The sequence below is a fragment of the Botryllus schlosseri genome, chromosome 3 (genome assembly GCF_051294905.1).
Source record: "Botryllus schlosseri isolate E-star chromosome 3, Bs_hap1, whole genome shotgun sequence".
Taxonomy (NCBI): domain Eukaryota; kingdom Metazoa; phylum Chordata; class Ascidiacea; order Stolidobranchia; family Styelidae; genus Botryllus; species Botryllus schlosseri.
Window position 1 is genome coordinate 32,086,179 of NC_137238.1, and position 13,161 is coordinate 32,099,339.

The window sequence follows — 13,161 nt, forward strand, 5'->3', positions numbered from 1 at the left end:
TCTTCACGAATATCTGTTTAGATGTTGATGAATGTTCGGAACAAGCGCATGATTGCCATCTGAACTCAACATGCATCAACGAGGAAGGAACTTACATGTGCAAGTGCAACTCAGGATATACTGGGGACGGCAAGATTTGTACAGGTGTGCTGGATACGTTTGTAGTCATACTTATAATAATTGTTGCCACTAACATATGAATGCATTGAATGGTACTGGACTACAGAACGTAGCAACAACAAGAGAGGATCTTACCTTCAGTTTGGCTATATATGACTTGAATATTCGCTGTAATTGATGCACTTGTCCGAAAATTGGTAATGGCAGTGGATATACGAATGTTCGTCTATTTCGCACATTACCCTACTTGTTGCAGTATGTTTCTTATCATAATATTGATATCGGCGGGTGTTTTCCAACCTGCGTTTGCGTATATATACATTATCAGGCCCAGGCCGAATCATTAACCGGTGTCTGGTTAGATTCACATTTGTGCAAAACCATTGTTTTCCTATAATGAAAGCTAGGTGTATGTGATTGCGATACATAACACAGCTGTAACGCAATGTCCCGTACATTGCACAGTACAGTTTTTTTTTTCGGAGTCAGATACATGAAATTTTTAGATTCGATTTGCGAAGTTTAAAGTAATGAATTGTAAATACCAAACTATATCTGCACATGTACTAGTATAAGAACGAATCGATTTAAAGTTGAATTCCACGCCAGAATGTATATTTGGAAATTCCAACTCTCGATATCAATGAATGCACGGAAGGATGATACAACTGCTATCTCACAGCATCTTGCGTCAACAACGTTTCCTTCCTTTGGCTATATATTGTAGACGGGACAGGGTGCAAATGTTTCGAAATTGATTAAATTACATCTAACCAGCAAATGAAACGTTTACAGCAGTGGTACGCGTACCACTAGTGGTACGCGAAGGTGTTCCAGGTGGTACGCGAGTAGATTCTGTTGTTTTTTTTTCGACCGAAGGGAGTTAGTTCAGGTGGGGTTGATTTTGAAGCATGTCAAAATATGTCAACATTTTGTCAAAATTGTTTACACAGCCAAAATATTTCTGACTCTTTCAATTCGTTTTAATCGTAGATTTTGCACTGTAGGTGAACTTATCATTCTATATTTTACAACTTGTAGCCTACTTTATAGGCCTACCGTTATAGACGGCCCATTGTCTGCTTATCGTGAATCATAAACGGTCAAACGAAACAAATAGGTTGACAATTGACATGGTGTTATGGTAAACGTAGCGCAATATCCTAACTGAAGTAAGACTGCTTGGGCATTGCATGGTTCTTATATCAAGAAGCGCAAAATTGTGATGTAGACAGCATTGTCACAATGAAGCAGCACGGTGTGTCACCAGCAGTGTACGCACAACTTCAGTGTTGTCAACCAACAACTGCTGCTGTTGAACGTTCTTTCCCCATTCTTGACAAGCTACTTAGTAAGGACAGACGCGTTCTACCCCAGAATGTAGAAAAGTATCTTTCGTTGTACTACAACAAGTTTTAATTACATATACCATAATACGTGGTGGGACTACTGGGATTCTTCATGGCGCCAGATATCGTTAAAACAAAGTTTTATCATGTGAATATTTGTCAGTTTCTAAGTCAAAAACGCCATTTCAGGCCAAACTACTTCGTAAGGACATACTCTCCCATCCAGAAATGAATATAAGAAGTACAAATTTAACATCATGTGCAAAAACACATACTTTGCATACGTGAGGTCAAAATTTGCTCGAAATTAAGTTTCTTCGGTCAAAATCCTCCATTTTTTGGGTAAAAAATCGCCATAGCTATTACACTCACTTAGGTCAAATACGTGATTATGACGTCATAAATGGTGGAAACATTTTTGACCGCCTACGGCGCGCGTAACTTATGTAGGTGGTACGCGAGCACTGCATAAAACCTCGTCATGGTACGTGGGTGGGAATAGGTTGGGAAACACTGGTTTACAGCGATGACCTTATGTGCAAATCGGAATTGGTTTTATGATTATGAATCTGACTTTTCCTATAAACTAGGCGTTAATTAGTAAATCACATCATTGCGGGAGCACGATCACTTTTACAAGTCATTTAATCGATATAGCATGTAACACCTATACGGAACATGCTGGAATTGATGCTATTTCTGACATTCACTCATTAGCCTTAGGCGGCTTTACTGGAATCTTTAGCACTGCGGTCTACTAATATTACCATCACGATTGGCAAAATTGAGATAACTACTATTGCCGCAACTACAGAACGTGAGACTGAAACTACCACTACGGTTCAAGTATCGACACCAACAACAGTTACTTCCACGACGGCAAGTTATACAACAACCAAACCGTTGAAAGTTATCACAACCACAGGATCAAATCCTACCAACTCATCATCGCAGCCCAACAATACCACAGGCAAGTGCCTCAATTACGGGATCAATAATAATTGTAAAAGTGCTGATTATTGTTGATGGCTTTTCTGCAACGCATTCCTTGAAACGACCTTTTTCGGTTGTAAAATGCCGAAAAAGGATGCAGTATTGTTCTGTCTAACTTCGCACATCGCCAATGTGGTTTGATTTCCCACTCCGAAGAGTTCCCTGACATATCGTGATAAACTTAGAATACCACCTACACATTAGATATTGGCAATTTATTTTCTTCAGGAACGATTGGAATGCAGTTTTCAATGACATTGGCGGCCGAGACTTGCACCGAGGAGATTTCAAATATCAATAGCGAGGAATATGCTAGGGCATTTAGCATATTTACTGAAATAGTAAGTATCGAAAAGACTTCATTCCGTATGCCTTGTGTGCATTTGTGCAGAACACGTGCGTCACGCGATGTGAAAAGCTCACCCTTAACTCATCCACTTAAGATTGATGCTGATCGATCAAAGGCCAATAATTCTGCCATCGGCAAACATCTGTTGGATAATCCGATTTGTGCGGATAATTATCGAGACGACCGATTTCGAATCGTAGGTCGAGGTCGTTCACAATTCCATTTGTGTGCCTTGGAATCAACTTTTATCAAAATACACCAACCAAAACTCTGTCAACAAAAGGAGTTCGTGTATCACCTAAAAATAGTACATTGAACGTTCTCTCATTCGAAATTTCATGCTGGTGACGTCATATTTTGTGATACGATTGTTGATATACAATGTTCTTTCCAATTCTCTACTAGTTGCTGACGATTACCCCTGACGAGTGTCAGCCGAAAATATTCGGGTTCATTTCAATTTGAATATACTATTTAATTGTATATTGAAGTTCTGTACCTCCAAGAAGCTCTTCATTTGTATAGTTGCTTCACCAGCATATAGGCCACTTTTTTCACCTGCCCTCAAGTGATCATATTCATTCATCAATTAGTGACTGAACGATATAATTCTTGTTCATTTAAACCGGGGGCTCTTAAAGTATGAGTCGCGAGCGCAACACTGTGATCTTACAATATTTTTGTAATATTTGCTGAATTTATTGTCACAAAAACATGTTCTTCGCGCTTCGCGCGACCTAATATGGGTGCCGTGTGCGGGTATGCCTATGCATGGTCATTTTATTGGGTACCATATTCATTAAGCGAGACACGAAGAAATGTGGTTACGGCAATATGAAAATGTGGCGACCTTTTTATCAGACAGATTGCTTCGATGTCATAATGAGATCTGAGATGTATCTGTCTCTGGGAATCTTTAGCTTGTGCGGGTAATCCTCGGCCAGAGTAGAGGGAGGGAAACGACAGAACCGTAACCGTGGCACTCCTTAATATAAATAATTTATAATAGTCATTCCAAATGTATTCAGAAATTGTGAAAGAACGGTATATTCCTACAGTATAGTATCGTCAGCGGAAACATTTGGGTCTAGGGCAGGGGTGGGCAAACGTTTGAGCTCGCGGGACGCATTCAACATCTGAATCCATTCGCGGGCCGCACTATATAAAATGAGATTAAAAAAACCAAAACGCAAAATTGGTATTTGATTATATAGTGAGAACATGGAGATAATATAAGTGCTTATTTATAACAAACCAAACATTGCTTTGATGATATATCGTACACGCATCACAAAGATAGTGGCGAGATTTCATGGACTCGTCCACCTCAATAACCAATTTTTTAAAACTATATACAGAGGAAAGTCGGTTGTCCCAATTCTTACAACAGGATTGGAATTTAAATCTGTGAGCAGCGATCTGTTTATAAATTTACTAATTTCACTTTTGGTTCGGTTCCAGGACACGCAATGCTCACAGAATCATAACCATGTTAGCTTCAAACAGGCATCTGTGTAGATAAAATATAAATGCCCAAATTCTACGCACGCAGAGAACGAATCTACCTAAGGCACGCGCGAATAGGTTTTTATAAGCACTTCACTGCAATAATTAAAACTGGAGTGGCCAATCTGAAATCCCACTTGTGATCCGAATTATGTCAATCTCGTTGAGGATTTCTGTGATGTTTAGCAGTTGAAACCTCTCAAACTGTGTGGGACTTGAGATCGGGCTGTCGCGCTAGAAATTAAACATAAAAACAATATAGGGAGTATTTATCTTAGAACAGTGTTTCTCAAACTTTTTAAGACACGCCGCCTACCCTTATGATGGTGAAAGATTTCGCGCTCCCTTATCGTCATATCACAAAATGCAACCAGGTTGCTATCAAACCTAACGGATAGTTTGATGGCATGGAAGGTTCCAACTATGGAGCAGAGATTTTTAAATGTGAAAGTCAGACTTATTACAGAGCAACAATTATGACATTGTTGGTAAATCGCGCAGAGCGCGAAAAAAAATCTTTTTCAGTTGAGCTCAGCTTCGCGCCCCACTTATGATTCTTTCACGCCCCCCAGTTTGAAAACCACTGTCTTAGAATTATCATGGTGAAATACACTAAGAAATAGTTTAATTAAGTCCCTGCATTATTTCGATTTTTAGTACGCATTTTATCAATATTAAAAAAAAGTTTATTTAGACTCTCGCGGCCGCAAAGAACGGTGTTGCGGGCCGCATGCGGCCCGCGGGCTGTAGTTTGCCCACCCCTGCTCTAGCGTGTGCACCGTGAAAACTTATACCACCGGCATTTCGGGGCCGATCAGTACCGCGCCAGGACACATGAAGAGAAAAATAGAGAGAGAGAGAGACATGCTGAATTGCTGAGAAAAATAGTGCACCCCAATTTGAAATCGTTTTGGTCACATATAGGCTATGTATCAAAGAACTGTGTTGCGTACAACTTGTTTTCTGCAGCTCTCTATTCCATACATGCCCGTGAAACGTAGAACACTAACATTGAAGAAGCATGTATTTCAATATGTGAGGCTTGAGTCGCGAGATGTTAACAAAACTAAAATTTGGGCCGTGGTCTAAAGATTTTAAGAACCAGTGAGTTAAACCCACTAGTTTCAACGTGTCAGCGTCAATTACGCTATGTGGGTGAAACGTAAAGGCAGGGTGTTCGGGTCTAATCATTGGTAATCTTCCATACTATCGACCACAAATAATAAATGCGACTGACCAAAATGAAACGATGCTAAATATGAAAGAGCCGGGCTAATGTAATAACTATTGGCTCTCAATAAGATTTTCAAACCTTGAACTTCTGCAGATTATTTGAATATTGATGATTTCTTCACTGTTGAAATTGATAATTAGCCTAAAACTCCTTAATATTGTAACTTTGTTAACCATGTCCTTCTGTTCTGTTCATCTCTCATTTTCTTAAAGGGGCACTGCGCTCTAAAAATGATGTGGTCTCAAATTGAAGGGCCAACCGAAGAAGCATTTTTGGCCACAGCCATTTACCTCAGAACGCCACCGTAATGGAGCTGCAATTTATTGAAATTTCCACAGGACCTTCACGCTCCAGCTGCCGCGGCTGATTTACCCGTTTCATGGCACGATGTCTTCACCGTCGCACTTGCTCGACGCGATTAGGCAGTCAAGCAGACAACGAATTTTAGATAGTTGTCAGCCGATAATATGGAGGATAATGTCTACGTTTCGTTATCTGTGTGACATGCCTTATCGCGTCGAGCAAGTGCGACGATGAAGACATCGTGCCATGTAACGGGTTAAGCAGTCGCGGCAGCTGGAGCGTGAAGATCCTGTGGAAATTTCAATAAATAGCTGCTCCATTACGGTGGCGTTCTGAAGGAAATGGCTGCGGCCAAAAATTTTTGTTCGTTTTGCCCTTCAATTTGAGACCAAATCATCTTTAGAGCGCAGTTGCCCTTTGTTGAATTCGTTTTGCCTATTACTATCCTTTCTGAGAAGTTGATGAGCAAATATGTACTATTAGTGTTAGTTTCTATCGATATAAATTTAGTGACCCTATTTTATTGTCGGTTAGATTTTAGCAATGGGAGATTTTCTGGCAATACCTATACTGGGAGTCAACAGATTGCAGTTTGAATGCGGGAGCATTATCGGATCGGGCGTCATGAACTTGCCAAATGATGCGACGCAGGACTCGACAACAGTTTCGAACGATTTCAACAACGCCATTCGAAATAATGCGATCCCGGAAATCACGAGATATGGTGTCGCTGGTTTGGACATCACCGGTGAGAATGATTGTACCAAAGTTAACCCTAGTTTTGCCAACCCGACATGGGGTAAATTGTGGGACGTTAGCATTAGTGCTAATAATTCCGAGTCAATTAGTAAAATTCTTAGCGTTTTTCCGTAAAGATTTATATTATCGACAAGAAAGATACCCTCGATGCTTTTTTCTTAACTTGGAAGCCTTGAAACCTCAATGTCGTAATAGCAAACATTGAGTCGTATATTCATATTGAAATGAACCCGAATATTTTCGGCCGACACTCATTAGGTTTAATCGTCAGCAATTAGTAGAGAATGGAAGAGAACATCGTATATCAACAATCGTATCACAAAATAGTACGACACCAGCATGAAATTTAGAATACAAGAGCGTTCAATTTTAGATGGTACACAAACTCTTTTTATTGACGCAGTCTTTGCTGGTGTATTTTGATAAAAGTCGATTCCAAGGCACCGAAATCTATGGCCATTAGCTAATCTCTGTTAGATAATCCCGCTTGTGCGAAAAATTATCGAGACGACAGATTTCGTTTGGTTGGGAGGGCCGTTCACACTCTCATATGTGTGCATTGGAGTCCGATTTGATCGAAATACACAATCCAAGGCTGTGTGAACAAAAAGAGTTCGTGCACCATCCGAAAATAGTACATTGAACGCTATCGTGTTCGTAATTTCATGTTGGTGACGCCATATTTTCTGAGACGATTGCTGATATACGATGTTCTTTTCCATTCTCTACTATTCAATTGTGTATTGCGGTTCTGTACCTCCAAGAAGCTGTTAAAATATAGCAAACATGTAGTACAAAGCTATGTATGTTAGTGTAAATTACATTTCTGTGAGGTCGTGTCAAACCACACCATTCTTGAGAGAAGCAATGACATAGGTAAGGAATAAAAATACAAGATGATCTTCACGTAGTGTAGATCTGATAATAAATTATTTGTATTCGCAACGATGGTACAGTATATTATGTTAACTTTACACATTCTCCATATAGTCTTGTGACGTCCTAATCAGTGATACCCGAAAAATGAATCCTACAACTGCTGTTGTGGCAACTTGGTCAAACTATGTTCAACCAGCCAAAATATGCAACGAGATTAGGATATTATATTATATTCTCTGGCTTCTCGCATCATCCGATTTGAATTATGAATCATACTCACTCAGAAGCATCGGGTAAATTCAACAGCGACCATCCTCTTCAACAGACATCAACAATCTTTAGGATACGTCTCAAATTTGGTACATAACTTAATGGCATCAATGTCATATTACCAGCTAATATCGTGCTAACAGATGTGAACGAATGCATTACGGGTGACGACGATTGCCATCCGTACGCCGACTGCACCAACCGTGACCCGGGATTTCTATGCAAATGTAAAGTCGGATACGTGGACAGGGGGACCGCCGACTCAGGCAAAAGGTATTTTCCACACTTTCATCAAACGACTCGTGTCGCTCTTCTTGGACCGGCAATACCTTTCTGTCAACTTGCTGATATTTTCGTTTAAGTCATCTTGCTGTGGATACACACACGTTCACTGAAATTAATTTACCATTTTGATATGAACCAGGGGTGTCAAAGTCAACTTGTGTCGCGGGCCGGATTCAAACTTTCAAGTCAAATGATTCTAAAATGTTACCTCAAAATCCATGCCCTTGTTTTTTTCTCACTTGAATACGTTATTAACAAGCTTCTACACGAGATAATATATTACATTATATTATTATTAAGAGACTCTATTCTAGCAACACCTTTATCCGCAAACAATGGAATTGACAAAAGTAGGATGATTTGCCGGTTGAATACAGTTATAAACCCCTAAAACAGGGGCTCTATCGGCGATATAAGTTTGCATAGTTATGTGCTCACTTTGTTCTAGTCGTAATCTGGCGCTAGCGCAGGATATGCGCTGTGAGTAATGCAAGAGATTCAACTGTAATCGCGGATGTCAGAATTTGGTCCATCAGAATTAAATCGAGATCCGGGTTTCTGCGGAGGCCGGCTACCTTTCAAGTCAAGCCGAATACAGCTGTCTGACATCAAATATTTGGATTATATTTTGTGACTATTTTATTTTCCATGTAACCTGCGTATAACGGTTTCGGATTACTTTTTAGTCCATTTTTTTCAAAAACCTATCACCTCAGTGTGCACATTTTATATTTCTGGAATTGGGTGTCAATGCCAGCGACTTGGTTCCTAATGGTGACTCGAGTGAAACCGTAACCCCGCTGTTAGGTGGTCATAATGTAGCCTATGAACAATTGAACATGAACATACTCGACATTTTCTGTTCTGAGAGTTTAATTGATGGAAATATTTCTTCCTAAAAATCAAGCGTTTTCTCGAAATTGCCTCGCGGACAGGATGAAATCGTATGACGGGCCGGATGCGGCCCGCGGGCCGTATCTTTGACACCCCCGATGTTAACGATGATTTACTAGCACCAGAGTGGGAATAAGGTCTGGTTTGAACTAGGTATCGATTCCAAGACGGATATTGTTAGGAATGATCGATTCCAATAATGAATATCATTTGTTCATCGAAATTATGCTCCTTGCGAATAGGAATTATTCGGTCCACAAGGTTATTATTTCGGGTGAAAATTTCCTTTTGAAAATAGGCACCTGTATACTCGACACGAAGCCCAAGATTACACACTGAATCAAGTACCTCGAGTGCCCAATTTCGTCAGGAATTGTAAAACAAATATCTCTTTTGCAACAGAATCACTCGACCAAGTGAAATCACCCTACATACACTTGACAGATTCAGGATCGAATGTTTCAATAAATATTTTCAATCAATTCTATAACACTAATTCCATGCTGCTATCAATCGAAACCACATTATAGTGGCGAATAGCACTGCCAAAGTCGTGAGTCTATAGTCATGGTAAACCTTTTACCGATGTTTCGTTCATAGCTGCGAAGAGCCATGCCTTTGGTTTGGTGACCCATACTGCAAGAATAATGGGTCCTGTATACAACAGACGGACACCATTGATGCAACCTGTATTTGTACAATAGAATTCACGGGATCTCGATGTGAAGGTAAGTTATGCCATCTGCATGCAGACGCACACATTACTTTACCTCCTGCTCATGATTAGGTCATTAGTCAACTCAACCGGACTAGATGTGAAATAAAAGCTCCTGGTTCCAAATCAGCAAATGGGATCTCATTGTAATCAATGATTCTGCTATGTTACTCTAAATCAGCGCTTGATGAAAACTGATCATTGCTAAATGCAGACTGCTTCCTGTTTCAGATGTGCGTAACGAAACATCCGTGGTGCAGAACGTGACCTCGCTGCCAGAAAATGTTACAAGTGTTTTCACATCAATGTCAATGGCAAATACTGACGAATCTAATTCAACGACAGCGGATGCAACTATTGATCGAAATAGCACGAACGTACTGACCTCGTCGCCTTCTCAACCATGTTAGTTTAGAGATTTGACTCTAATTTACTCAAAAATAGATTTGTTATTGATGAATACAACTAAATAGGTCGTAGAAATCATTGATGATAAATTAGTACTTGTAGTTGTGATTCCGTGACATATTTTCCATTTCAAATAGAAATTGGAAATAAATTATATTACATTTAGGAACGTGAGTAGACTTAGTCGCTGATGACAGCTGTCATATTTGCAAGGCTTTATTTCTTCGCGGTCTGCGCAGAATGGGTAATAATTCCATGATGTAGGTCCGGAATTTGCTTATAATATGCTGTTTTCGTGATACGGATGCTACATTGAAGTTGTATATGGCAATTTCAGACTTGGCAGTGATGCAAATCTAACCGGACTAAACCCTAAATTATACAAAACTAATCATCGAAGTAGGAGCAGTGACGTGCGGTCCAATGAGGCAGGTGAGGCAGTGCCTCACCTGTCGTCTGGATGAGTAAGTGAAAATTGTGAAACCCCTCCATGAGTCGATGATTATATTGATGTTACACATCGATGTTCATAAATAACTAAATTGGAACATTTTTTTCACCAAACATCATCAATTTGCATAATTATAATTCCCAAATACAGCGCGAAAGGAGAGGTGAGGCACCGGTGAGGCACGGGCGGGTCGTGCCTCACCTGCAACAATGCAATTCCTCATAAATAGCTCGGAATTCTTAATAACTGGAATCAATGAAATGCTATAGTCACACTGATTCCGAAAATCTTAATATTAACAGTGTCAGAGCACCAGAACCCCTAAAAATCGCCAAGGAAGGTGACCTTTGCCTTTATTACAGACAATGCCATCGTTGAGAAACAATGGCTAGGTGAGGCACAAACGAATCTGCTTCATGCACTATTCGCTAACAATTGGACAATCGTAACCGAGTGAAACGCGCTACTGATTTCGGAATCCAACAGTCTTGTAGGATTGAAGCGACGGCCAATGCGTAATGGGAAGCCAATACATTCCCTTACTTATTATGTAGCTGCTATGTATTTTGCACCCATAGCTACGTTAAATTGTGGTATGCGATAGCTATTTGCATAGGCTGCATTGTCGTTGTTTGTGTCCTTTATGCTGTGTTCGACTGCAATCCCTTTAACCGTTAATTGTGGTATGTGATTGTGATAGCCATACATACAAAGCCTGCGTTGTTGTTTGTGTTAGTGGTGCCACTCCCAAACACTAGATCTAGTGTATTTTGACTTGACCTAGTGCATTTTCTTTCGAAATTCAGCAAATCTAGTGTTTTTTTACTGAATATAATTTGTAACTGATGTTTTTTTTTCATGTTCTTCGAATAATTTATAACAGAAGGCCTACTTGAAAAGATAGTAAATATTATTTGTCTAAACATGCCCATTTGGCACAATAGCGACCAGTCCTACATGAATTATAGAATGTGAAATTGCAACGGCTACCAGGGGCGTAGACAGGGGGGGTAGAATTGAAGAACGTTCTACCCCCTTCCAGGCTCGATTCTATCCCGAAAATCCCAAGTAAACGCTACTGCAATAACAACATTTCTTCACGATATCGCCTAATTTCAATTTGCTACGCGCCGCGCCGATTGCCGACGATGATTACATGCCTTTTTCTCGTCGATCTCTCGTCTACGGAAGCGCGTCTATGCAAGCGTGAAAGGGGCATTGTTACATTTTTCTCTCGGCGAGTCAAGCTTAATCCCTTTATTCTGAATGCAGTCGTCGAGCAATAATAACATTTGTCGCGTCGTTCACGCGTTGGTTTTCTCATCAACAGTTCATTGTAAACGATAAAGAACATTAATAACATGAAAATAACAACTTATAACTGAATGAAATAATCTTTTAAAGCAATAGCATCTGATTCGTGCTTTGCCGAACTCAAGCCTGTTCGCAAAACAGCGTGAAGACACAATACATTCGATTCGCATTTTATTTTTGACGCCATTGTTGTGCCTTGTCTTGACCTCAATGACCATCTATACGTCATACTAGATTATGCCTTTCGTGATCGGTATCCCACCGGGACGCATTCAGCCTTCAATAGCCGCGCCGAAACTTGTTTGCGATTACCTCACTTTGCGAATAAGTCATTATTCACACGCCGGTACAATTAGTATATGCGCCATGTTCGAAATGAATGGAATTGAAACGCCGAGCAGACGTTACTCTTACACGCGAATTGAATCATGTCAAAATTCATGAAGATATAACTGATTCTGCGCTGTTTAGATTGTTCGTGTGAAATGTTGTTCTTGTATTGTTTCAAGGTCGATTACTTATTTGAATGCGAATAAGATCTCCTGCACTGTCACAGGCTGAGCGCGTGCGCATCGTAATATGATCCCGTGCAAATTGTTGATTGCTAACTCGCTTTCAGTAATTAGATCCACCAATTAGTTACGCTCTCTAAAGCGTACGGGATACAGAAGTCGCTATCGCTAAAGGTATGACGCATAGAGGCTCATTCTGCCCCCTTTATTCAGTTCTACCCCCTTTTTATCACGGCTGGCTACGCCCCTGACGGCTACCACTGTGCAAAGAAAATGCTCTCTATACCCGCTGCTGTTGTTATTCACATTTCAAGTCTCTTCACGTGCGTGTTGTTCTTTTGTATGTGTGTGGGGGGCGGCGTGCCTCACCAGCCGTGAACCTCACCGCACGTCACTGGGTAGGAGTGTAAGTAGACTGAAAACTTAAGTAGCACGGGCAGGCAGAATCCACTTGAATACTCCTTATAAAAAGTATATCGTAACGGACCTCTTCTGTAACGAACAAGAGTTATGTATGTTGGACATACCTCATAGCAGTTCTCTAAAATGGTGGTGTGTATTTATTATAGATTACTAACTTACGTATTTCTCACGACAAGTTTCTATATTTCCAGTATTTTGTGATGTCACACAGCTCATAAAGAACTACACGTTTGTACCGACACAGCCTGGTATTGTGTCTTATTCAGAGGACCGCTGCACAAGTGAGTATCATTTATTTAACCTTGATCTCAGCAATGGATATCACTTCTTTATCAACTGTTAGCTCACTGCAATAAAGCAGATGGAATATCATGATTAGAGCCCGACCGATTATCGG

At 40.3% G+C, this 13,161-nt stretch overlaps 2 protein-coding genes across 2 annotated transcripts in view; both read left to right on the forward strand.

Moving 5' to 3' along the window:
• The window catches only part of LOC145436551 (uncharacterized), a 46,965-nt gene extending 44,316 nt beyond the window's left edge, over positions 1 to 2,649 (forward strand). The window contains exons 63-64 of the mRNA XM_080313913.1: positions 22 to 144; positions 2,284 to 2,649. Of these exons, the coding sequence (XP_080170039.1) occupies positions 22 to 144; positions 2,284 to 2,495 (335 nt within the window). The 3' untranslated portion in view covers positions 2,496 to 2,649. The remainder of the gene's footprint in view (positions 1 to 21; positions 145 to 2,283) is intronic.
• Positions 2,650 to 2,668: 19 nt separating this feature from the next.
• The window catches only part of LOC145435027 (uncharacterized), a 31,636-nt gene continuing 21,143 nt past the window's right edge, over positions 2,669 to 13,161 (forward strand). The window contains exons 1-6 of the mRNA XM_080312302.1: positions 2,669 to 2,803; positions 6,389 to 6,602; positions 7,906 to 8,035; positions 9,542 to 9,669; positions 9,888 to 10,061; positions 12,956 to 13,045. Coding sequence (XP_080168428.1) covers positions 2,702 to 2,803; positions 6,389 to 6,602; positions 7,906 to 8,035; positions 9,542 to 9,669; positions 9,888 to 10,061; positions 12,956 to 13,045 — 838 coding nt within the window. The 5' untranslated portion in view covers positions 2,669 to 2,701. The remainder of the gene's footprint in view (positions 2,804 to 6,388; positions 6,603 to 7,905; positions 8,036 to 9,541; positions 9,670 to 9,887; positions 10,062 to 12,955; positions 13,046 to 13,161) is intronic.